This window comes from Setaria viridis, chromosome 6 (genome assembly GCF_005286985.2).
Source record: "Setaria viridis chromosome 6, Setaria_viridis_v4.0, whole genome shotgun sequence".
NCBI classification, from domain to species: Eukaryota; Viridiplantae; Streptophyta; class Magnoliopsida; order Poales; family Poaceae; genus Setaria; species Setaria viridis.
The window spans coordinates 33,737,245-33,763,632 of NC_048268.2; the positions used below are offsets into that span (position 1 = coordinate 33,737,245).

General features: G+C 46.7%; 3 protein-coding genes across 5 annotated transcripts; 2 read left to right on the forward strand and 1 right to left on the reverse strand.

Annotated features, from left to right (window-relative positions):
• The first annotated feature begins 2,054 nt into the window (after positions 1-2,054).
• LOC117859933 (berberine bridge enzyme-like Cyn d 4) lies at positions 2,055-3,929 on the forward strand. Its single transcript, XM_034743128.2, has one exon. The coding sequence runs from the start codon at positions 2,101-2,103 to the stop codon at positions 3,676-3,678; it is 1,578 nt and encodes a 525-aa protein (XP_034599019.1). The 5' UTR covers positions 2,055-2,100; the 3' UTR covers positions 3,679-3,929.
• Positions 3,930-8,411: 4,482 nt separating this feature from the next.
• LOC117861959 (BTB/POZ and MATH domain-containing protein 2) lies at positions 8,412-9,441 on the reverse strand. The gene has a single exon (XM_034745468.2). It carries the CDS (start codon positions 9,310-9,312, stop codon positions 8,500-8,502), a length of 813 nt encoding a protein of 270 aa, XP_034601359.2. The 5' UTR covers positions 9,313-9,441; the 3' UTR covers positions 8,412-8,499.
• Positions 9,442-17,480: 8,039 nt separating this feature from the next.
• LOC117860623 (type II inositol polyphosphate 5-phosphatase 15) lies at positions 17,481-25,084 on the forward strand. Of its 3 annotated transcripts, none has more exons than XM_034743970.2 (11): positions 17,481-18,535; positions 19,427-19,679; positions 19,761-20,565; positions 21,253-21,377; positions 21,507-21,591; positions 22,033-22,186; positions 22,283-22,320; positions 22,409-22,676; positions 22,848-22,971; positions 23,110-23,470; positions 24,267-25,084. In XM_034743970.2, exons 1-11 carry the CDS (start codon positions 17,692-17,694, stop codon positions 24,654-24,656), a joined length of 3,447 nt encoding a protein of 1,148 aa, XP_034599861.1. In that variant the 5' UTR covers positions 17,481-17,691; the 3' UTR covers positions 24,657-25,084. The 3 variants fall into 3 exon arrangements, with proteins under 3 accessions (XP_034599861.1, XP_034599862.1, XP_072150754.1); XM_034743971.2 differs by having other exon boundaries at positions 22,283-22,314; XM_072294653.1 differs by lacking the exon at positions 17,481-18,535 and adding an exon at positions 18,582-18,981.
• The last annotated feature ends 1,304 nt before the right edge of the window (positions 25,085-26,388 follow it).

The window sequence follows — 26,388 nt, forward strand, 5'->3', positions numbered from 1 at the left end:
ATCTCGGCTCCCGAGCCCGCAACTTCATGTTGGCCTGCTTAAGTGTGTACACAAAAGAATGAGAAAACAGGTACGTATACGAAGACTACGGAGTTGCCGTACAAAAAAAAAAGGATTACGGAGTTGCATCGTGGTGCTGGCACAATGAGAATCACATGAAATAACGACTTCATCTATCGAATTGTTAATTAATTGTACATGTAGTACTCCAAGGACTTGAGGAGATAGGACGACACGATTGTGGTCCGGCAAATACAAGGACTTTAGGGGATACAGTTAGAATTTTGGTGGAGTCTCAGTCAACCAAACACTTTCACACCTATTTTTTCTTGTACAAAACGGTAGCTTGACATTTATCCTCCACGTGCTGAAAGTTGAATTCTTGCATAGTACAATTTTTTTTACGAGAAGGCTTATCTTCAACTTCCATGCAATGGATTTTTCAACGTTAGAAGCATAAATCTTTAGAGAATATCCATGGTGCAAGGATATCAATTGACCAACAAGGCCTAGAGTGTGGGCCCACATGGTTGGAAACACAAAATCTCTCATTTTAGTCCATCAAATATTGTCGACATATCTCTTATTACCCTCGTTAGTTGCGGGCCGTAATATATTTACAGACTGCCTTTAAATATTACCCTTTTTATGGGGGGCATTGTTGTCCGTTTCCCACTTGTCACCTGTCAGCTTCGGCTGCAGGCATTAAGCTCTTTCGGGTAGGCTCCTCGATCCGGTCCTCATCAGTGTACCAAAGAGGTTTGTTGCCAATTCAAAGTCTAGCTTTTTTTAAAAAAAACGTGGCAGGTGTGTCAGCTGCATATAGATAAACTTGACCTGCACATTCATGGCATGTTCTGTTATTAGCAGATGCATGCATATACACCGGGGCCATGGAACGGTACTTCTTGTTGTAGACGGCTCTTTTACTGACGAGGTTACGTTTCAAGGTAAGATATAGTGTCCAATTCAGACTCTAGCTATTGCTACCTAGCTAACAGACGTGTCAAATTCTCTGCGAACAGAAAAGACTGATGACTTTGGCAGCTCCAAGTTATGTCTTTCTGCATTTTTTTATGTGTGCCCATAACAGTCTAGGTGACCTTCTTTTTAGCATTTTTCTAAATTGAGGTGCCGATAGCAGGGCGAATCAAGAATGGATACCCCTTAACCCCCCTCCATTTTTGAGAGGAAAGAAGGAAGATAAAGGGAAGGAAGAGGAACCCCCCCCCCCCCCCCCCCCCCCCCCTGAACTCCAAGGCGGCTGGATCCGTCATTACCCGATAGTGTTCATGATATGATCTTATACTTCACAACAGTTCTACCAAATATTAGGCAAAAAAAAAAACGTATCACCCCCGATTATAGTACCTGGTTACCTAAGTATACTAGACTTTTAAATAAACTGTTTGGCACTTGCAAAGAAACAGTTATGAAAAGTTACTATGTACTCTTGCAGTCCGAGCCATCTAAACTAAAGATTAAGATATTTCTCTGTTTGGGGTTAGAATGCTTATTTGCTTTCTTGGAGCTAGTATCGAGAATTTATTTTTTTTGTTGGCTTAGCTCATCTAAGCACTAGTAATTAACTGTAAAGATGGGCAATGTAAGGCAAGAGAAATTAGTTGCTAAAGTTAATTCTGATGCCGAACTGAATCAAATCAATCAACATATAAATCAACGGTTCAATAGATTCAATCATATATGGTTTATATATTTACAGTTATAACTTCCAAGTCTACTCCCTCCATCCCAAAAGAACTGTAAATTGTCTTAAGTTTGACTAACTTATATGTAGAAGAGTATACAAAATTATTATATCAAATAGCCACACTATAAAAATATATTTCATGGTAAATCTAGTTATATTTAATTGATATGTAAAACTTGATATTTTTTATATAAATATGGTCAAATTTAAGATGATTTGACTTAGAAAAAACTAGAATGGCATGTGCTCGACGGAGAGTATAAAAAAGAAAAAAATGTTTTATATTCTGAAATGAAGAGAGCCACAGATGAAGTTCAACGCAAACTGTCTATATATACATCTCTAGCGCTCCAAGCCCTCCACACACAGTTGCCACTGACGCATCAATCATGGCAAGAACACCAATGATCTTGCACCTTCTTCTCGTAACCCTTTTCATCCTCTCCAGCAAAACAGCATCCTCTTCAGCTTCCAGCGATGTCGATGCATTCCTCGGCTGCCTCTCCGCGGCCATTCCGCCTTCCCTCATCAAGACCCCAGCAACCAACTCCTACTCTGAACTCCTGATGTCCTCCGTCCGCAACCTCCGCTACGTCTTGCCGGGCACGACGAGGCCGTTCGTGATCGTTGCGGCCACCGAGCCTGCTCATGTACAGACCACCGTGGTCTGTGGCCGCCGGCATAGCGTTCGCATCCGCACGCGCAGCGGCGGCCACGACTACGAGGGCCTCTCCTACGCCTCCGTCGACCCCCACGAGCGCTTCGCTGTGCTCGACCTCGGCGAGCTCCGCGCCATCCACATCGACGCGTCGAGAGCCGAGGCCTGGGTCGGGTCCGGCGCCACGCTCGGCGAGCTCTACTACGCCGCCGCCGCCGCCAACCAAACGTTCGGGTTCCCCGCGGGCAACTGCCCCACCGTCGGCGTCGGCGGCCACCTGAGCGGCGGCGGGTTCGGCGCCCTGTCGCGCAAGTACGGCCTCTCCGCCGACAACGTCCTCGACGCCGTCGTGGTAGACGCCGAGGGGAGGCTGCTGAACAGGAGCACCATGGGGAAGGACCTCTTCTGGGCCATCCGCGGCGGTGGCGGCGAGAGCTTCGGCGTCGTCCTGTCGTGGAAGGTGCGGCTGGTGGCCGTGCCGGAGACCGTCACCGTGTTCAGCATCCGCCGGTCACGGAACCAGTCCGCCGTCGATCTCATAACCAAATGGCAGGCGATCGCGCCGGCCCTTCCCAGGGATCTCTACCTCCGCGTGCTCGTGCAGAACCAGCAAGCGGCCTTCGTCGCCCTGTTCCTCGGCCGGTGCGACCGCCTCGTCGACACCATGCGAGCTCACTTCCCTGACCTAGGAATGGCGGAACGGGACTGCCAGGAGATGAGCTGGGTCAAGTCCACCGTCTTCTTCTTCTTCAACACGGCCAACATCCCAAACGAGGTGCTCCTGAACAGGAGCAACGCAGACTACTTCCTCAAGGTCAAGTCCGACCACGTGCAGGAACCCATGCCAAGGCAGGCGTGGGAGAGCTTGTGGTCGAAGTGGCTCGAGAAGCCCGAGGCGGCGCTGGTCATGCTCGACCCCTACGGCGGCGTCATGGGCAGCATCTCGCCGTCGGCGACGCCGTTCCCGCACCGAAACTACCTCTACCAGCTCCAGTTCTTCTCGTTCTGGTTCGAGAACGGGACGGCGGCGCTGGAGAAGAGGATGAGCTGGGTCAGGGGAGTGTACGAGGATCTGACGCCGTACGTGTCCAAGAACCCTAGAGCTGTGTACGTGAACTACAGGGACCTGGACCTAGGGACGAACGAGTTGGACGGTGGTGTCACCAGCTACGCGAAGGCTAGGGTTTGGGGAGAGAAGTATTTCAAAGGTAATTTCAAGAGGTTGGCAGCCGTGAAGAGCAAGGTGGATCCTTTCGATTTCTTCCGGAACGAGCAGAGCATCCCTCCTCTTCCTGCTAAAAAATGGTAGAGCACCATGCATTTGGTGGATGGAGATCGAGGCCTTCTCGTCTCGTTGCAACGTGCAGTGTGCAGTGCTTGTGGATGATCGATACGTGCCAAGGAATTTCGTCTCTCTGTAATTTCGTGTGTGTGCTACTACATGTATTATTGTTTTCACATTTATTATTTAATTTCGTGGGTTGGAATAATTTGCCTCTGTGAAGTAACGTGTACCTTGTTGGCTTGTTGAAAATGTACATTGTCTATTACTTGTCCAAACATGAGCTCTGCATAAAATAATAGCTAATCTGGAAGGGGCAGCGAGTCTATTTCTCATTGATTCACGTTGCAATATGGATCATGTACGTAACGTCGACGGGAACGACTTTCGATGGCACGTTGCTAGCTAACGTGATTGGAGTTTCACGCGTGGTAACGGGGTGTGGGAGCAGAGCACAAACTAAAATATTTCTACCGGTGTCATCTAAGATCATTCTCAATGGACATTTCATATTTGTGTTTCCAAAAATGCCACATAAGCAAGATGTCATTTAATTCACAGTTGGAATAGCTCCACATAATATAAAATTTTGTTTTCTTATTGTTTCCAAGGCTACATGCAAGATACATGCATATATATCTTGGAACAGTGTATGCAAAGTTTCATGGTGATGAAACTCATTTCACCTCTTTCTTCATTAATTCTTTGCCACATCATAAAAACGTTGGCGTGTCACTTTATTTAGGGGGTATTTGAATACACCCCCACTAAAGTTTAACACATGTCACATCGGATGTTTGGATGCTAATTAGGAGTATTAAACATAGGCTAATTACAAAACTAATTGCACAGATGGAGTCTAATTCGCGAGATGAATCTATTAAGCCTAATTAGTCCATGATTTGACAATGTGGTGCTACAGTAACTATTTGCTAATGATAGATTAATTAGGCTTAATAGATTCGTCTTGCGAATTAGCACAAGGTTCTGCAATTAGTTTTATAATTAGGTCATGTTTAGTCCTCCTAATTAGCATCCGAACATCCGATGTGACACTGTTAAAGTTTAGCACCTAGTATCCAAATACCCCCTTAATGAGAATGAAACTCCCACCGAGAATGGTACAAGGAATTGAAACCATGCATGCGATTAAAAAGGTCAGGAGGCATGGAGCAAAACAAAAGAAGAGGTAGAGCAGCTAACCTGGTTCAACATTACTGTTCGTGACTTCGAGTAGCCGAATCTCATCGCGGACTAATGATCATCCCTTTTAATTTCTCGGAGCGTCCCATCAACGATATAACTATTCTGTCCTTTTCGCTGATCAGATCAACGACGTAGCATACCAACCGTACCTCCATCAGCAGCCGGTTTCTGTGTTCCTCCCCAGGTACTTGCTACACCGGGCATAGTTCCTACTATACACAGAGGGGGATGACAAGAGCAGTATTTCTGTACCATTGGATCATTATTAAAAAAAATTATGTATATTCTCTTATACTGCCAAATGCTCTTGTATCCTCCCCATCTATGAACCTGGTGGTAGCTAGATGCAATTTGCAAAATCTCTTCCCAATGCCTCACAATGCTATCGATAGCGCATATTCCGAAAGTACATGTCAGAATAATCATATAACCATATCAAGTTGCTCTGCATATTGCAATATATATGATGGCATCATATCAACTCATTTGTTGACGGACTATTGTGGATGGACGTTTATTTTCAGCCTTTTCCTAGTGAAGCCACATTATCCTTCCAATCTTTTTTCCATACATGTACTCCACGCTGAGAAAATATTTTGAAGCAACATGGTACTAGTTCTGGCTTTCTTATACTCTTTTCCATGTGAGGTGGGCGAATAAGGTGCGCCATCTATTCCCATCATCACGAAGACATCAAATTAAGATAGCTTTGGCTTTTGATATTTTGTACCATTGGATCATTATTAAAAAATATATGTATATTCTTTTATAATTTTTTATTAATATGGTAATTTAAGGTTCTCTTGGCGAACATGGTGGCTTCTTCTAACACTACATGGTGGATACCAGATTTTTATTCTTCTTCTGTGTGTATTTAGGAAGTAACTGTATTGTAAATAAGTCAAGTTGATCTGCATACTGCAATATATATGATGGCATCATCACGTTGTTGACAGATTATTATGGATTGACGTTTATTCTGGGTATTTTCCTAGTGAAGCCAACATTATCCTTCCAATCTTTTTTTTCTACACCTTAACTCCACGTTGAGGAAAAACATTTTGAAGCAACATGGTACTAGCTCTGCCTTTGCTATACTCTTTACCGTGTGAGGTGGGGCGAATATAGCGCATCATCTATTCCCATCATCACAAAAACATCAAAGATAGCTTTGGCTTTGGCATTTTGTACCATTGGATCATTATAAAAAATCAGTGTTGTATATTCTTTTATACTTTTAATGCCGTATTTATAGGCTCTCTCTCCCTCTTGGTGAACATCGTGGCTTTTTTTTAACACTAGAATAGTACTAATATATTTTGTTATTCTTCTTTGTGTATTTATGAAATAACGACCATTACAATAAAGTCAAGCAGCTCTGAATACTGTGATATAAATGGTGCCACCAACTTATTGTTGACCGATTATTATGGATGGACGTTCATCTTCGGAATTTTCTTAGTGAAGCCACATTATCCTTGCAATATTTTTTCTATACGCAAGGTCTGAATTCCACGTTGACAAAAAAATCTTTTGAAGCAACTAGGTACCATATATGCCAGTTAGTTATCCTCCAGACGTGTCCTCCAGCGAAGATGTTCCCGGCCGAGGCAATAAAAAAAATGAGGGCAGTTGCGTTGTCTTCTCCGATTGCACGTCGCCGACCTTCACTAGTCAATCATGGCGGGTTTCTTATTCGGGTAAGGAGCCAGGAGCCCAACGTGGTGATACGGTGATGATTTGGTCAACTTGTGCTGCCTGGCTAGCTTTATTCGGGTAAGCAGCCAGGAGACCAACTTGTGATGATACAGGAGAACTCTCACGTCGGCTGTGCCAATTGGGATGTCACACGTGGCCTGCCTGGATGCACATGGGCAAGTCAACGCCGTGGCGTTTAGGGCACGGTTAGTTTCCAGCACATCGCGTGCGTCAGGGCGCACCAACCACCGCGCGCGGGGGCGTCGGCTCCGGCGGCCTCCTGCCGGTTAGATGCGGCCACCCGCATCGGATTTGCATCGGATTTGCTGACCTGAGAGAAGCACACGCCCGTAATCCACCGGCGATGCGACAGGAATTTTTTTATTTTTATTTTATGATTTCGTAGAAATAAATAATCGATCCAAAGATTTGTACCGCCGCATCTAATAGCGGAAGCAAACTACCGCCAGTTGAATCAGCGGTAATTTCCACTTTCAAAAAATCATAACTAATTTGTATGAATTTAGATGGAGATAAATTTTATATGAAAATTGTAGATCTCGACGAAACGTACGACTTTGTAGTTCAAAACTTTTTCATTTGATGTCATCTTGATGCTCAAATAATCGATATAAGTTTCAGATCTAAAATTCAAATTTTAGATCCGAAAATAGGCAGCACACACTCAAAAAATCATAACTAATTCATATGAATTTGGATAGAGATAAGTTTTATATAAAAATTATAGCTCAACTACAAAGTTATAGATCTCGTCGAGATCTACAATTTTCATATAAAGTTTATCTCAATCCGAATTAATATGAATTAGTTATAAGTTTTAATATGAATTAGTTATAAGTTTTTTAAAGTGTACTTTCCAGAGGAGGGAAGTTACTGGCGGTAGCCTGCTTCTCCGTTTGGCGGTAGCGATCTATTTCTACAATTTTTTAATCAGCTATATATTTATGCAAAATTATAAAAGAAAAAATTAAAAAAAATTCCGACAGCGCAGACGGGCCAAGCGCCTCGACGACGGGCCCTAGCTACCGGCGCGGGCGGGTGGCGATGGGCCCGTGCCGAGCGAGCCAGGTGGCTGGCGTTGGTGTGGGGCCGCTCCACCTACCCGGCCACGCCATCACGGCCCGGTAACAGGGAAAAGATTTCGGTGTCCAAACCGATGCTACATGCTTCCGTCAGCTGCACCGCTCTCACTTGTAGGGAAAACAAAAGTTGTAATCCCCAGCGCGTTTATCAGCTGAATCGAGGTGTTCACGACGGTCACAAACCCACAGTGCTTGGGACCAGCTTTCCGTGTGGTTAGTTTTTTTTACGGGACATGACTCTTTATTCATCGAAGAGTTACAAACTCTTTGAGATAAATTTAACAACCAAACTTGCCTACCAAACTTAGCATAAATCGCGCTCCTTGGTTGGTACGGTGCACGGAACCCAGCTTGGCCTTAGCGGGGCTCGGTGCCGCAAGAAAAACAGGCCGCGGTGGGTCGCCCGCTCAGCGGCCTCACTTTCATGGGCCACCACGAAGGGCGACGAAGGGCGCGCAGCCAGCCTCTGAAAGGCCGAGGACGGAGAAGGTCCCGGCCTGCTATACGATTCAAGTTTCTATTTTCTGTCCTCAGGCTGAGTGAGACTGCAAGTTTGCAAGCAGACTTCACGCTTGTATAAACAGAGAATCGCATATAAACAAAGAAGTATATGAAGAAGTCTTGCACCGTGCTAGTGGCACAAAGAAAATCAGATGCAACAACGACTTCATTTATCGAATTGTTAAATGGATAGTAAAAAGTTCGCACAATAGGACGACACAATTGAAGTCCATAAATACGAGGAATTTAACAGATACAGATAGAATTCGCGTCTCAAAATAGTTGTGCTTCAAACGCCTGAAGTATGCATAGGTTGGCAAGTGTGCCCGCATGCATGCCTCTATTCCCCATTAACCACCTCTCTCAGCTCAGCAACAATGGACGGGAACTTTTGCACCAGCTGAACAAAACCATCAGTTAACACAGCTTTCTTGAAGTTCTTCTCCTCTGCAAAGAAGCCCATGCACTTCGTTTTCAGCTCCGGGCAGTAGTATGTCTCGGCACAGGCGAGAGTAGCAGCAACCGTATCCACCGACACGCTATCCCACAGCTTGCTGGCACACAGAAGCTTCAGGCGGTCCAACGCATAGCGATCAGCCGCAGCGAGCAGATCCTGGAACTTCTCGTTCTCTGTTGCAGAGTCCCCGAGCTCATCATCTTCTCCTGCCAACGAATCCGTGTACATGAACCGAAGCATGACCTTGAACGTCGCGGGCGCGATGTCATGCAGGGTGATGGATGACATTGCAGCTTCCTTCATGGAGCCGAAGAGCTGTGCTTTGAAGACCGGGGAGCGGGCGGCGAGCACCGCCCGGTGAGATGGGAATGCCTCGCCGTTGACGACGAATGAAACGTCGGAGGTCTCCGGGCAATCGAGCAGGTGGCCGAGATGGCTCCCGATGTCAGAGGGCGGGACGTCCAGGGGGTCATCATCTCGCACGACTATGACCACGCACATAATCCTCGCCCAGCCATTGGCAACATAGAGCGACTCAAGATCGCTTCGCTTCACGAACTGCAAAAATCCACACGCCCTGTAGCCCTCGGGTGGATAAACCTTCACGCACCTCCTTGCGTGGGACGACGATGGCGCGCCGTCTCTTTCCATCGCGAAGACATCGAAGATAGCTTTGACGTTTCTTGATTCGCTCATGAGCTCAAGGTAAATGGATAAGTACTCTCCATTGTCCTGTTTCACGGATCCACGCGGGTAGCATCTGATCCTCCAGACGTGCCCTCCGGCGGAGATGTTCTTGGAGTAGACAGCCTCGCCGATAGCGAGGTTCTTGCATCCTGAGTAGTCAAGTTTGAACTCGAGGAAACCTGCAGAGTCTGACATCTTGACACGAACAGGTAACTTGCTATCGGAGTTATGAGCACGGCAGTCCACTTGTAGTTACCCAAGTGGTTGATTTGTAGGTGAGAGCGATTACGACACCAAGAACTCGAAAGTGATCACGAGAACACGAAGCGGACACGGGTTAGGTTTTTAGACAGATTCAGACCTCCAAAGATTGCTCAAGATTGATCTGATGATCTATTGTTCGTTGCCGGGGGCACCTTGGCTGCCTTATATAGTCTGACAACCAAAAGTTACAAGTCGATTTGAATTCTACTCCGTATTAGAAGGTAATTTAAGTCGGATTACAATACGCGTCCCACGGTATCCTGGTAGATTTGAACGGTCTAGTTGCCTTGACGTGCACTCCAATTAACTTCGTGTCCTTAGTCCGTATGCCCTGATCGGGTGGACCCACTTGTCAGATCCAGTCAGTATTTTGATTGGTAGGGACCTATGAGGTATCCATATCCCTTGATTATTTGTAGAGCAAGTGAAATTGTGCACCATTAAAATTGGACACCTCTGTATATGATAGCCCGCCGGACTGAACACTGCGAGTGTGGGACGGACCATGCCAATCTAGAATTTGAAAGGCCCTTTTGGGTTCAGATAAAGAAGGGGAAGAGATCGTTGCTTTGTTCATTTAACTGTGGAAGAAGGAACGATATATTGTTGGTACTATCGCACACAATTGCCAAGGAGAGGAAATGATCGATCGTCTCGTAAACATGTGAAGATAATTCTCGTTAAAAAACCCATTTCAACGCGTCGCGCCCGTCCATTGCAATCCACATATGAATGCGAATGCGACACGTATTGTAATATTCCTTTAAAACTTACAAATATTAAATTGAGTGAAATTTTAAAAATTTAAAACTTTTTGTTTGAATTGTGTGCTCATTTAAAAAATTGGAAGTCAAATGCTATTCTCATATGAAAACTCTTTAATAACTAAATCTCAAATCAATTTCAAACTTGTGTGCTAGTTTGTTTTGGTTCTTTTTGAATTTTATTTGGCTTTCAAATCTCATTGTGAATATAAAACAAAAATCTAAACTAACTTAACTAACCCAAAATTCAAACTAAATATAAAACAAAAACCTAAACTAACTTAACTAGCCAAGGGCAGCCCGCGACCCCACCGGCCTAGCCCGCTAACCTATCCCTCTACCTCTTCCGCACCGGCTTGCTAGCTAGCCCGGCTGACCCGCCAAACCGCCACACCACCTCACCCTTCTCTTCTCTCCCGCTGATAGGTGGGACCCACCCATCAGCTTTATCCCCTATCTCCCGCCGACCCTCTTCTCTTCCTCCGCCGCCGCTGCCTCGCTAGTACCGCACCCGTGTGCCCTTCCTGCTCCGCGACAACATGAGGAGCGCCCACGCACACCTCCCCGCAACCCTTCCAAAGCGAGGAATTCCCCGACTTGCCCCTGCCGCTCCCGCCGGCTCGCGCCTTCGCAACCCCTAAACCCTAGCCTCCGAGCCGTTGGATGGCCGCCACACCATCCTCGGGCGCGAACGCCGAGGATGGACGACTGCGCTAGCCCGTGCCCCGCACCGTTGCCCTAGCCCCCGGCCGCGGGCTATAAATAGCCCCAGCCAGCAGCCTCCCTCGCCATCCACAACCTTTGGGGCTTCCCCCCTTCACCGCCACCACCAGCCGAAAGGAATAGAGGGGAACAGGAGAAGAGAAGAAGAGAAGAAGGGAAGAAGGGAAGGGAGGGAGGAGAAGCCACCGTCAGCGAAGCAGGTACCGCACGCCGTTGACGCATCGTGGGGAGGAGGCCGAAGCTGAGGAGGACAACAAGCCGCCGTCGTCCGTGCTGAGGAGAACCGCAAGCTCGCCACCGCCTTCAACACGTCGACCATTCCTTCCTCACCCTGCCGTAAGCACCGCCGCCTCTCTTTCCCCCTCTCTCAGCCCCAGCCTTCGCTGCCGGCTACTTACACTGCACACGGCACCACCACGCCATGACCGGCGGCACGCCGTGACACTCCTGGCCGCGCGTGGCCTTGTGGCGTCACGGGACCGAGCCACCGAGGCCGCCGGTCATTTCCACGGCCGGCTAGCCGGCACAACCACGCGGCAGCAGCAAAGACCCTGCTCGCCAGTCCACGCCCGCATGCCTAGCCACAGCCAAAGGCAAAGCCTCTGGTCAAGCCGCTGCCCCTCCGCACCTAATCAACCGAGAAGGACTTCTACAAGTCTGATCGAGTTATGAGCCATTGAATGGGGTCAGTTTGTTGAACGTCGCAGCGACCAGCAGGCTGGAGTGGGATCATCATTTGATGGATTCATGCCACGGATTGAAGCATAGAGTACGTGTTACACGAAGTCGACACGAACCTCGGTCGTCTTCCCGTGTGACGCATCAATGATAATGACATCAAAGAGAAAGTTTGGTTCGCGTGTCTACTCACTTGTGAAAAGGATGCGAGGCGACGATCACTTCGATCCCCTCGATCTCTTTATCGCACTTGTGAAAAGGTCGGGGCCGGCGGGGAGGGGCGGCGGGGGTGAGGGCGGGGCCGAGGGAGGGTTCTCTCTCTCTTTTTAATTTTTTTACTGATTATCTCAACCGGAACAACAGGTACTAGTGGACCCTCCTCTAGTACCGGTTCTATCGTAAGAAGTTTTTACTATATCCAGTTAACAATTCGATAACTGATGAAGGCTTTGTTGCGTCTAATTCTCTTTGTGCCAACTGCCAAAGTGGAACTCCATAATCTTCGTATACTTCCATGTCTGTTTTCTCAATGAATTTGTTTGTATGCTATATTGTGTTTGTTTGCAGAGCAAAGTTAAAGCCTGCTTGCAAAGTTGCAAACTCTGAGTCTCTAGTCTGTCTGTCTGCTGAGAACATGAGATGAACTGGAATCGTAGCAGGCCAACATGACGTAGCAGGCCGGGGACCTTCTGTGACTTTACCAGATTTTCTTGGGCCGCCTGCTCACTGATAGAGACGCTGGGCCGCAGCCTGTGTGGTTGAACAACGTTCTCTCTTGCTTGTGTATGTACCACCACTTGCACTACGCAAATAATTTCTCAATCATCCTTCCTTCCCGTTTCTTTCCAAAAAAAAAAGTAAAAAATAGTTTATCAGTGTGCTTCAAGGAATTTCTACATAAAATGGTTACACCTAATAAAAAAAACTGCACCCTCATGTCATGTGGTCGCAAATGTACTGTAGGACAAGAAGAGTGACATCACGAACGCAAATACTGCCGCGGATGAGCACAAAGCACCATCCCTGCCAATCAAATCCGCTCCAATTAAAGACGCAAGGAACATCACAAATCCGCTTGTTGGTTGAATGGTGTGAGCAAGCAGCGCCACCACTCATCCAGTCATTCTCATATTGGATATTTGGAATCGGCACCCTGAAGCTTGACGGCTAGCTAGCACTTCCATTGCATATTTGCATTGGTGGTTAGTAGTTAGAAGAAGCTTTGTTTAGTTGCAGTGGTCACGTCGCCGGCCTTCATTAATCAATCATGCATGGTGCGTGGGTTCTTAATGAGGAGTTTTGAACATTTTTCAGCTACCCCTCTGTTACGTGGGTTCTTAATGATGTTTTCGCGGACCTTATATCGTCACAAAACCACCATGCAACAGCAAATGACGATTTCTTTTTGGCTATAATGATAACTTTTATGATGTTCCGTAATTTTGTCACTAAATTTGCTCGGATATGAAATTTTATGACGTTTTCAGCTAGAAACGTTATAGATCTATGACGAGAACAAATGTGTCATAAAATTTTCGTCATAGATGAACACATTTCTTGTAATGAATCTGCGGACTTGAGCCTGAAGATGCAGCATATGCAGTAGCAGGATGCACGCGTGCCAAAGCTCTGCTGACAGAAATCTGCAGTACACCATACCGTAGTGGTTTTTGCTCACACTTAACAATGCGTCGTAAAATGCTAAGCCTGCTTTAATATTGTCTCTCTGCAGAAATTGGTCGGTACGTAATAATCTCACACATGGAGACACATATTTCTCTATTGCAGGTTCAGTGAGAATAATTGAATCAATGTTGAATAATATGTCAATCCAACATTCTATGTGTTCTTGGAAGATGTAGAGGGTAAGCGGGTCATCGGTGAACCGAGGGCTAAAGAGATAGCAATAAATGAGATTGCAAGAGCATCACGGTCAGTACTTATTTGGAATTCACTTGAGCAAGGATGGCTAAAATTAAATGCGGATGCAAGTTTTATAGATACCACCAGGTATGCAAGTACAGGTGTGGTAAGGAACCACAATGGGGATGTTGTGATTTCAACCTGGCTTTTGTTTTTTTGACTGTCAATCCGTAGAAGAGGCTGAATTTGCAGCTTCTTGTGAAGGTTTAAGGCTGGCTGTGCAATGGTGCCAAGGTCCAATTATCCTGGAATCAAGATAACAGCATATGTATAAGAAGCTTGATGTTGGGTGAAAGGGATCGATCAAGTTTAGCTTCATGGATTGCTGATGCAAGGGAGTATATGTCAAGGATAGAACAATTTGAGTTCCAACATGTAAAGAGATGCTAAAATTCAGTTGCTCATGAGTTAAGTCAACACGCTCGCCGAGTTAACTCAACAATGATGTGGTTACGAGGTATTCGTGAGTGTTTCGAGCAATTAGTCCTCAGGGATTGTATTGTAATCTCGTTTGACGTTGAACGTCATGATCGATACGCAGCAGGATTGCACCGTCTCTCTGGATCTGATCTTTCTTGTTGCGGGTTGTTCGCACCCCACGACCGAATCTTGGCCGTGTGTATTTGACTCCGCGGATGCTATTTGCGGGTGCTAATCAGGATCGCGTTGGTTGAGTGCACGTAATCATCTCCTCCTTCCGCGTCAGCTCTGATACACCGATGATCCGGTCAACTCGTGCTGCCTCTCCCTCGAGCTCCTGTAGCACGTAAATTTGTCACACGTGGCCTGGACGCATCATCAGGTCTCCACGGTCAAGTGTCAACGCCCGTCGCATTTGTGGTAGCAGGGTTAGTTTCTGGCTTTCTGCACCCGCATACGTCACGGACGGGGGCAGGCCGGGGCGAGGCGCGCTTGATAAAAACAAAGCCGGCGGCGGCACGCGTGGAGGCGCGGAGCACCACCCGCCGCGCGGCACGTCGGCTCCGGCCTCCCCTCGGCTCCTCCTCGCTGAGATCACCACCCCCCCGTCGGATCCGCTGACCCTGCGGGACAGAGACATGGAAGCGCCGAGCCGTTACGCCGTTGCCCATGCCCACGACGAGCCGGACCCCACCGGCGCGGGGCGGCGAGGGCGATTGGCCCGCGCGGAGCCAGGTGGCGCTGGTAGTTGGGGGCCGCTCCACCTACCCGGCCATGCCATCCCGGCCCGTCATCTCTCCTGTCCCGTCCCGTCCCGTACTCCCGCTCCCACGCCGGCCGTTTCCTCGGCTACGCGAGCCAGACACAGACAGCGACGCGGCTGCGCTGCCGTATGCCGTTGCCTGCGTCCGCGCCCCGCCCGCGGGGCGCGCGCGTCGCGGCGACACGTCCGCGCGGCTCCCGGCGTGCTCGGGTTGACCTGCGCGGCCACACCGCGCGCGGTGGAAAGCTCTCCTCCGTTCCGTTCCCCTGTGCTGCGACGTGCGGGGTCTAGTCGCGGCTACACGGACCGGGCCGGCGACTAGGATACGGCTAGGGGTTGCGACGCTGGCACCCCGGCTTTCGGCCTACATCACATACAACTGGTTCTTCCTGGAGTAGTAGCGAAGCTTCATCTCCTTTTTTTTTTTTTGTCTTTGTTTGTTTTTAACAGTAGGTCGAGTGTGAGTGAAGGCTGGTGGCGCGTGTGGTCGAGTTCTAGTGGTTGGTAGCCGACTAGCCGCACAGCTCGGCGGGCCTAGCTCGTCCTTTTTCCTTTCTTTTGGGCACGCAGGTAGGATCGTAGGGGCAGAAGGTTGCTTCCAGCTGAAAAAGATTGTGCCTCCTCACGTGGACTCGTCGGTACTGTCATGTCCTCGCCCATTTTGTGTGTGACTGTGTGTACGGGCAGGCTTTAGTTTTCTGAATATGCACAAACAAATAAGAGAATTGTGTATCGTTCGAACGGTTGGGGAGGGAGCAATTATTCCCTAAGATAACATTTCCTGCATGATTGATCTGAAGCGAGCACTGTACTGTATGTGCACATAGAAATCATCTCCCAATAATTTGCATGGCCCTCGGCCTGTCGACAGGCCATCTGTGCTGTGGCAGTGTGGAGTGTGCAGCAGCATCCTTATGCCAATCCAACGTCACCGCCAGATCGGAAAAGATAGATCAAAAGCGCCCGCCCCCAGGTCCACAGCTCCACGATCTTCCCAAAGACTTTTTTCACTCGCACTCATCGATGGCCGGCTGACAGCCACCAGTGGTTGGCCCTCCAAAGCCGACGCGAGTGCGCTCGAGGCAAACGATCCGGCCGCCGCCGCCCACTCGCCGCACGCCTATGATGGCAAGGACGCCAGCGCCACCGGCATTGCCGCTGCAGTGGTGCTCCGCCCCCTTGTACGTACGATGAAAGCGGCGTCCCTTTCCGGCGAAACCCGCCGCCCCTGCTCGACCGTGGAGGGAGGTCAGGCAGCCAATGACCGACGCTGAGGGTCACGCCGAGGGCCAGAAGTCGTGGCTCCGTCATCTCCTTAATGACGGTCGGCACCTGCATAGTTTCCATTTTAGCCGACGAGGCTGACCTGACAGCAACCTGGTTTTTCGGATTATTCAGAGCCCCGCCCCGGGAGAACAACAAGGGAGGCGATGATGGCCAACTGTCAGGATCCGGTTCGTTTAGCCGGATTCGTGGGCAACCGAAAGCGAGAGGCCGGGAGGCGGAAAGGTGAAATCGCCGGCGTTGCCGATGTGGAAACCACACAACACAAGTGGGGGCGCCGGGCGTGCCCGGTCTCGCTGCTATGGGATTTCGGTGGACATGGTCTAGAACCGTGATATGGACCGGGCAGATTGCTAGGCATTGCTAGGTGCTTGTAAAGGGTAGGGATAAGAGAGCTCGGCGCGGTTAGGTTTGGCGAGATTTGGAGGAGAGAACGAAAGTGATATTGGCCATCGAATTCTTGTTCTATGTGTATGTCATTGCGTTATCTCTTAGTGTAATGGGTTATCGATATCCCATCATTAGAGTTGCATAACACAGGTGATGACAAAAGTAGTTGTAGGATTTGACATAGTTTGCACTATTAAAGTACGCATGCTATTGCCGTGTGAATATCGTATCGATATTGTCATGTGAACTATCCAGCCTGATAGTACTCTTATAAAATCTTATTTACATGAAACTTTAATCATATTGATATTAGATACTAGACAATAATAATGGTCTCTCAACTTCTATACTAGAAGAGTGAGACTTAAAGGAGTGTTTACTTGCTCGTCAGACTTTACGCTAGCCGCATGTGAGAGGCTTCCATAAAAATTAGGTGTTACTTGGTTGGTTCGTCACAGAGCTGTAGCAGCTATAACAGTTTCACGTTGTTCTTGTATCATAACTGTAGCGTTCATCAAGTTTCACGCCATCGGGGATGATTTAAACATTTCTCGTCTCCTACCTCAGAAAGAAAGAAAGAAAGGCACCCAGTGCAATTAAAAAAATAGTAATATCACAATACTTCTATATCAGTTGGGATGTTTGAATGTGAATTACATACGGCCATATGGAATGGATTTTTTGAAGTTATATTCAGAACACAAAGTGACATTTCACACCTCAAACTGATTCAAAGAAGAGCAGCTTTCCGGCAAACAAAGTAACAATTGCCAACTCCTCCATGGCTCCATCTCGCGTTACACGCCTTCCACCATCACGGTGAAAACAGGGCATGGATTGCGTGCTCAAAACCTTGACACCGCTACGGCCGCGCCGGGCGGGCGGGGACCCTTGCCATTTGGCCGTGGTCCCGGTCCACGAGGCATCCACCCATATAAACCCATGCCTCCGTCCACGCTCTCACAGTTCCCTCCCCTGCACGCTGCACGGCCCCGCCCCTGCTTCCCCTTCCGCTCCCGGCCCGCAACGGGTGGCCTCCGTTCCGACTCCCCCCACATCTGGCCATCGCCTCCATCTCCGGCGCTCGCCTCCCACTCCTGCCCCCCTCGCCGTCTCCGCCTCACTCCCAAATCCCTACCCGAATTCTAGCTCCAATCTCCTCCGCAGCAGCGCGCCGGCATGGAACCGGACGACGACGCGGCGGCGCGGCGGAAGGGCGTCGGATCGTACGGCCAGTCGCTTCCGCGCGCCTCGGAGCCCGTGCCCGCTCCCGCGTCCGCCCCCGCGTACGCTCCCTACGCCGCGCCGCTCGTACACAGCTTCGGTGACGAACCCGTCGCCTCCCCCGCCTCGGCGCAGCGCCACGACCCCGCGCGCTGCGCGACGTTCCCCCAGCGCCACGGCGAGCCGGCGCACGCCCCCGCGGCCTCCTTCTGCGCCTGGCCCGGCGTCGGCGGCGGCTCGGCGTCGGCGGTGCTGGAGCGGGGCTTGTCAGAGTACGGCGGCGGCGGCGGCAGGGCGCTGCCGGAATTCGTCGGCGCCGGCGGGGGCGAGGGCATCTTCCGCGTGCCGCTCCGCGCGGCGATGCACCCGGACCGCCCGCCGCCGCTCGAGGTGCGGCCCCACCCGCTACGGGAGACGCAGGTGGGCGCGTTCCTGCGGACGCTGGCGTGCGACCCGCGGCGGCGGCAGCTGTGGGCGGGCGCCGAGTCCGGGGTCCGGGTGTGGGGCCTCGACGAGGTGTTCGGCGGGTGGCCGGGCGGCGCGGCGCGGTGCCGCGGCGACGAGGAGAGCGCGCCGTTCAGGGAGTCCGTGCCGACGCCGCCCGCGCTCTGCGCCGCGGTGGACGGCGCGAACCGGCTGGTGTGGACGGGGCACAAGGACGGCAGGATCAGGGCGTGGCGCATGGACCTCGCCACGGCCGCTGGGGTCGGCGGCGGCAATGCGCACTTGTTCAAGGAGGCCCTCGCGTGGCAGGCGTACGGCCGCACGCCGGTGCTCGCCATTGTCGTCACGTCGTATGGTGAGAAGCTTTTCTTGCTTGATCATCTCGTTTGATTTTGCTTTTTATTGACTGCTTCTAGCAATTAGTCAGTGCCACTTTTTCAGTAACAAAAGGTGTGCCGGTAATTGGAAATGCTCGATTTTACTAGCTGATTTCACGTGAGTGAATGGTGGTAGGGTAGCGAAGACGTTCTGGGACTTGCTAGTCAATTGTTATTGACCAGGTTGCTAATGAGGATTTTGAACCCAATTTAGACTGTCACATGTTTCCACCGTTAAAACCTTAGATATAGTTGCCGAATACTTTATGGCCAAGCTTTGTTGCTTTGTATGAGTTGGGGACATCTACATATAGAATACTAGTGCTAGAAGTTATTCTCGAATGCTGCCATTCCCTTGTCTTTTGTAGGTGAATATGCATGGATTTAGCACATTTGGCACCTCTTACTAGCTGGAGCAGTTTTGGTAGGTACTAGTAACCTTTGTGGTGTCTTTTTGTTGCTAAGATTTTGACAGCCTACTCAAATGAATTAGCCTGTGAAATCTTGAATTCTCATATCGTAGACAACTAATTTGCACAAGCCAAATAAGTCCTTTTTGTTGCTAAGATATTCTGTGATGTGTTCCATGATCTATATGATTCTTGACCAAAAACTATTTACTCTGGACTCTGGAGCCTACCTGCAACGAACCTTTTCTTTTTAAAAATGACAGTTAATTGACAGTAAAGCTTATCTTCTCAGTTCTGTTTGGATGCTTTCCTTTAGCATTCAATCACTATCCATCAATGGCTGAATCACTAGATGTTTTCTGTTTGATATTTATTCATCTCTGCTGCTTAATATGGATGGAGATTAAGAGGGGCTGAAAGTTATCCAAATTAGTTGTTTCACTAATCTCTTTGAAACAGGTGAAATATGGTCAGGATCCGAAGGAGGTATCATAAAGGCATGGCCTTGGGGAGCCATTGCTAAATCTCTCTCTCTGACATCAGAAGAAAAACATATGGCTTCCTTGCTGGTGGAAAAATCTTATATTGACCTTAGGAACCACGCTACAGTCAGTAACGTGTGCTCGTTGCCTGCTGCTGATGTGAAACACATGCTTGTGGATCATTGCCGAGCGAAAGTTTGGAGTATAACAAGCATGACATTTGCTCTTTGGTATGCTTTGATAAGTATAGATATATTTAAACAGTTGTCTCAAGTTCATTTGCCCATAGTTATTTTCTTATGCTTTTACAGGGATGCTAGGACTAGGGAGCTGTTAAAAGTATTTGGCATCGATGGTCAAGTCGACCTAGCTCGGCTAGAGGCCCATGTGATGCCAGAACAGTTCATAGAGGAAGAGATTAAAGTAAAAGCCACAAAGAAGGAGAAACCACAAGGTTCTTTCACATTTTTCCAGAAATCTAGGAATGCCTTGATGGGGGCAGCCGATGCTGTGCGCAGAGTTGCAACAAAAGGGACATTTGTGGAAGATAACCGGCAAACAGAAGCAGTAACCCAAGCAATGGACGGGACAATTTGGTCAGGTTGCACAAATGGATCTATCATTGTGTGGGATGGAAGTGGGAATAAACTGCAAGAATTTCATTATCATAGTTCTTCAGTTCAATGCATAAAGGCACTTGGAGAAAGGGTGTGGGTGGGTTATGCCAGTGGCACTATTCAAGTCATGGATGTTGAAGGTAACCTTCTGGCAGGATGGACCGGACATAGTTGCCCAGTCATAAAGATGGCAATTGGTGGTTCTTTCATCTTTACTCTAGCACATCATGGTGGTGTTCGAGGATGGCCTCTAACTTCCCCAAGCCCTCTTGATGACATTCTACGGACTGAATTGGCTAACAGGGAGCTGTCATATACAAGGCTAGAGAACATTAAAATACTGGTTGGAACTTGGAATGTGGCACAGGAGAAAGCTTCTTTTGAATCACTTAGGTCATGGTTGGGTAGTGCGTTGTCTGATGTTGGGTTAGTGGTTGTTGGCTTGCAAGAGGTCGAGATGGGTGCTGGAGTTCTTGCCATGGCTGCCGCCAAAGAAAGTGTAAGATTACTTTACCTCAACTTGGTCATCTCATTTCTTGTTATGCATTTCAGTTCAATCAAGCAGGAATATTTTATTCAGGTAGGCAAAGGTTGCAAGTAAAAACTGAAAAAAAGTTCTGTGTTTAAGAATTTTAAATTGCTGTACTCCATCTGTTTCATATTCCAAGGCAGGGTACTTCCTCTTTCCTTGTTAAAAAATATATGGCCTCTTTAAAAATAGAGGCACTATTTGGTTAATACATTCCACCTAATACCATTAATTCACTTAAGTATTTCTTTTGTCTACGCCATATTATGAAATGGATTGTTTGTACCACAATCCAATAACACCCTACCGTTTTTACCGTGTTATTTTGCATTCTTCTCTTAAGTGTTTATCTAGAGTTTATGTTTCTAATGTTGCCAATAGGAAGGAATATTGTACTTTCCAAAGCATGAGGTTTCATCACCAAACTCTAGTTCATAGACTTGTCTATTACTATGCACTTGGGAAGTTGGGATTGTACAATTTCCCTATGCATTATTATTTACTATATGTTGATCTTTTTCCTGCTGCTTTCAGTCCAATTTAGAAATGTGAACATTACCAACTACTACCGTTTAGTGTAGTATGTTTATTGCTCTTTTGGGTATAAATTCTCTAAGGTGAATATTTGATTCAAAAATATCTTGCTTATGGCCTTAGGTAGGGCTTGAGGGCAGTGCCAATGGGCAGTGGTGGATAGACAATATTGGCAAGACACTTGATGAGGGGATATCCTTCCACCGAGTCGGGTCGAGGCAGCTGGCTGGATTACTTATTGCTGCATGGTACTTACTATTCATGGAATCATTTCTTAATAAGGCATAGTAAATTTCTGTTCACATGATTATTGTATATTTGTACTTTCATACTGTTGTTATCTGATCTTTATGGATTTTATGTATGACTATCTGAAGGGCTAGGAATGACCTTAAGCCACATGTTGGTGATGTTGATGCTGCTGCAGTGCCATGTGGCTTTGGACATGCTATTGGCAACAAGGTAAGTGATTGTCGAGGCATCTTCACTTTTTTTGTCTTTGAAGGTACCAGTTACCTTTTTTTTCATGTGTCTATTAGCACTCGCCAACCTGTAGCTCTTCCTTCTGTGTAACATCAAATAACAAATGGTTCTGCCAGAAAAGGGAAAGCAGTAACTGTCTACAAGTATTTATTTGAGTGATGGAATATGTTTCAGCTAAAGAATAAAATTGTGCTCCTTCTGTACTCGTACAATGGAGAGCAATCTTTCTGCATGTGTTAGGACGAAAGAATTCAACTGATGCTTAGATTTTGAAGGTTGAAATCTCAGCAATCAGCAGAAAACTCTCCCGACAAGTTAATGATATATTGGAAACCAGTAGTTGCTTATTCATTTCCACATCTGACTCCAAATTTCGTCTGAATTTGGCATTGTATAAATAACAGGTGATGCTTCTTGCAGGGTGGTGTGGGATTAAGAATAAGAGTCCATGATCGCAGGATATGCTTCGTGAGCAATCATTTTGCTGCACATCAAGGAAATGTTAGCCGCCGTAATGATGACTTCAACCACATCTATCGGACAATGTCTTTTAACAAACCACATGGATCTACAGGTATTTTCTTGTCAAATTTCCTCTTAAAATTACTGTGGTTTATTACTTTACTACACATGACATTTATAACACGTTTTCTTTATTGTTATACTACAGCTTCTGCTACATCTGTCCAGTTGCATAAAGCAGTGAGTGTATGTGATCATCAAACTGTTACAGAACCGACTAGGTGTTCTTGTGGAAATTAAGTGTATTTATGTATGCATATTTTAATAATGGCAGGCCAATGGAAATCAAGCTGATGAAGATATACCTGAGCTGGCAGAAGCTGATATGGTTGTGTTTCTTGGTGATTTAAACTACCGACTTGATGGCATCACCTACGATGAAGCAAGGGATATGGTCTCTCAGAGGAGCTTTGACTGGCTTAGAGAAAGGGATCAACTTCGAGCAGAAATGAGGGCAGGAAATGTGTTTCAAGGAATGCGTGAAGGTCCAATCAGATTTCCTCCAACTTACAAATTCCAAAGAAACCAACCGGGTCTCTCAGGTATTCTCTTTGATGCTTTAAGTACTTGCTAGTTAGAAAGTTCCATTCTTGTTACATGGGAAGTCCCAAATGTTTTCTTCTTTTGTCCCAGTTGATTCATACAGCTACTTCAGAGTTGAATTTTTCTCTAGAATACTTCTGAGTTGAACTTATTCCACCAACTCCATGTAGGGTATGATTCGAGCGAGAAGAAGAGAATACCTGCTTGGTGTGATAGGATACTGTATCGAGATAGCCGTCCTGTATCAATAGCTGAATGCTCATTAGACTGTCCTGTTGTTGCTGCAGTTACAGCGTAAGATTTTGCAGAACCTGGCCTTTGTATTCGTTTTTTTAATTTTGTTTTGAGGTAGAGAGAGAGTTACAGGGCTTATGTGATCCTTCTGTAGTATATTCCTCCAAACTTGATATGTTGTTTTTGCTCCTTTGATAGGTACGAAGCTTGCATGGATGTCACAGATAGTGATCATAAGCCAGTGAGGTGTACATTTAGCGTTGATATTGCAAGAGTAGATGAGCTGACAAGAAGACAAGAGTTTGGAAAAATAATCGAATCTAATGAAAAAGTGCGCTCTTTGCTCCACGAGTCACATATTATTCCAGACACTATCGTCAGCACAAACAACATTATATTGGAAAATCAAGAAGATGTTATCCTTCGAATAAGTAACAATTGTGAAACAAGTAAGGCTGCTTTTGAAATCCTGTGCGAAGGCCAATCAATCACAAAGCAGGATGGAACTAAATCTGAGCTTCCTCCAAGGGCTTCCTTTGGCTTTCCATTTTGGCTCGAGGTAGAACTGATCTATTTTCTCTGTATGTACATTGATGTTTTTTCCTACTTTTTATTTTGTTTGGTCCTACAAACCTCCTTGTGTCATACCACAATTGCTACTCTAGACATCATATACCATAGCTTCAGCTGCATGGCATTTTAATAGGAACCCTGGTAGTCGAAGCATATCTTAAATTATAAAGTTAGGTTCACACAACATTTAGCCTGCAGGGTACCTGTGACACTTTTCCTGTATTCATTAGGAAAAAAAATACAAAAGTTAGGTTCATAGTTCTTCCAGAAGAACAGTGTGCCACCTCTATTAAATGTGTTGTATTTCCACCTAGATTGATGATCGTTCTTTTGCTTGTAGGAAGTTATTGTGCCCATTAGTCATTCCATTCTGAAGGCCATTCTTAGTTATAGGGGATGTAGTATTCTAGAAACACAAAATTTGTTGTAGAACAATGGAACATGCTTTCCACTTATATGAGGCATATTTTGCTAACTGATGCTCTCTTGGGAACTATTCATGACTTTTCTCTTCCTAAGTGAAGCAAAATCTGATCAAAGACAAATCATATCAACTTGTACCAAAACAGTTATCGAGATGCTCTAAGTTAGTACCATTTTATTTGAATAATTTTTTTTGCAAAGATATACCATTGAACCAAACAACTATGCAAATACAGTATTTTATATTTATAGAAAGAATTTTCCCTTTTTCTGTTTCTACTGTTCTACTATCTTATTGCACTTTACCTGACTTTTATGCATAACAATAAATTCTTATCTGACCCTGTAATGTTAAATAGGTTCAACCATCAGTCGGTCTCATTGAACCAGGAGAAACAATGGAAGTTTCTGTGCATCATGAAGAATTCTTCACAAAGGAAGAATTTGTCGATGGAGTACAGCAAAACTCATGGTGCGAAGCCACCAGAGGCATGGGGGCTGTTCTTTTGGTTAATGTCACTGGCAGCGCCTCGACTGAGACCATCACACACAGGATCAATGTCCAGCATTGCTGCCCAGTGCATTCAGCTCCCCCACCCGTTAACCCACACTCCATTACCGACAAACCCAGTGATGTTGTGTCAGGTTCCAAGAATCACCAGTCGAATCACTTACAACGTTCTGACTTTGCAAACTTTGGCAGCTCAGAGGTGCATGATTTGTGCGGTGTGCGAAAGCGGAACATGTAAAATTGAGTCCAGTTTCTTTCTTTTGGTGTTGTAGTTGTTCTGTCAAGTGTTTTTGCCCCCGGTGGAGTCTTAGATTTCTTGCCTAAGTTGGGGGAGAAGTGGCTCTGCTCGTCATCCTGTTCGGTACATATGCCTCACCATTCTTTGTGTAGCAAAAAAAAAAGGATAAAACAAAGAAGGGATGAATAGTTACTAGCAGTTACCTGTAGTTAAATTTGAGTTTACCTTTTGCTTTTGAAGTAGTACATGCGGAGTTAAAATTATGTTGTTAGAGGGTGGAATGTAATTGTAAAAAGGAAGTTGTGAGTTCTGACTGATTAACAGTCTGTATAAATTACTTCATTGAATCGCCGTAGTGGTTTCTACACAAAGGCCATACATGTAACTCTTACAGGACATTCTCATTGGTTAATGGGATTTCTTTCTTCTTTCTTTGGTGCAGAACAGAACCAATACCAACAATGTTCATTTTTCTCTCTCAATCCCACAAGGCCCAATTACAGCTCACGCTCAACAAGTACTGGGCTTTCGGTTATGAACGTTTGGGAACCAGAAAGCAGCATCCAAGCTGTCTGCTGTTGCTGTCGAGTTGCATCGAGTGAGCTGATGCTTTGCTCCTACTGCACACACGCACAGCTGCTGAGCTGCTCCTATAACAAAGCCAGAAATTTTTTGGCCGTCGCACTCATCATAAGTCGTTTGATGCTTGGTAGTCACTTCAACTGAACTTTGTCAGGCACTACACCTCACCTCCTACGTATGACATGCAAATTGCTTCAGAGTTGGTCTGAAAACTCAGTTTTCAAATCCTTCTACCCACCAACACGCCAACTGAAGGTGACCACTAGAATGTTTTATGTTTGGGGTGGATAGAAGTTGAGCCAAGTGCAAGCCAAACAAACTTTGCAACTCCCCATTGAATGATGGGTCGTACTCACATAACCAGATTGTTCAGCAGTCTTGACAGCCGAACAGCTTTGGCTTGAAGTTTGTACTTGACAGGTTGACAGATGATGGCAATTGAAATAGAATAGGAGAGATCCTCGTGAGCAGTTAGGTTAGGTCAAATCTGTCGACTGATCTGGTCAGAATTTGGTGTACACCAGTCAGAAAAACTGCATCTCATTTGAGGTACTAGTGGTTGGGTTTGGCCAAAGCTCACTGAACTCGACTCCAATGATCAGGCACTTGGGTTGCGGATCCACTAACACAGAAAACTTTTAGAATTTGAAAAAGGTTTGAGTTGGCAGGAGATTACAAGGGTCAAGGGAGCCTCCTACCATCTGGAAAATAAGGCTTGTGGAACTAGTTTGCACGCCATGATCATATATTAGTATATCATCTTGTTTATCCCTAAACAAAAAGTTCAGTTACATCTGCAGAACGTAACATCATTTTTATGATGCAAGCAGAAGGATCAAGTGGAGGCACAATCACAAGTACAACTACTGTTGATTGCACCCATTACAACTGCTCTCAATGTTTAGAACAGAGTAGCAGATTGGCAGGAGGGCTGTGTTTCCGTTTCAGGCTCCGGCATTGGATGGCCAAGTGCTGCTTCCGTGCGTGAACCACCTAGCTAATCCTATAGTCATCATGCCATCAACATGAGAACATGCAAAGTGTATCATCATTGTTCTAGTTGGTGGCTTGGTTTCATCAAAAGCTAGAGTACATATGGTTTCATTCTGTGAGCTGTATGCTATGCCGGGACATGCAAATTCAGGCTAAG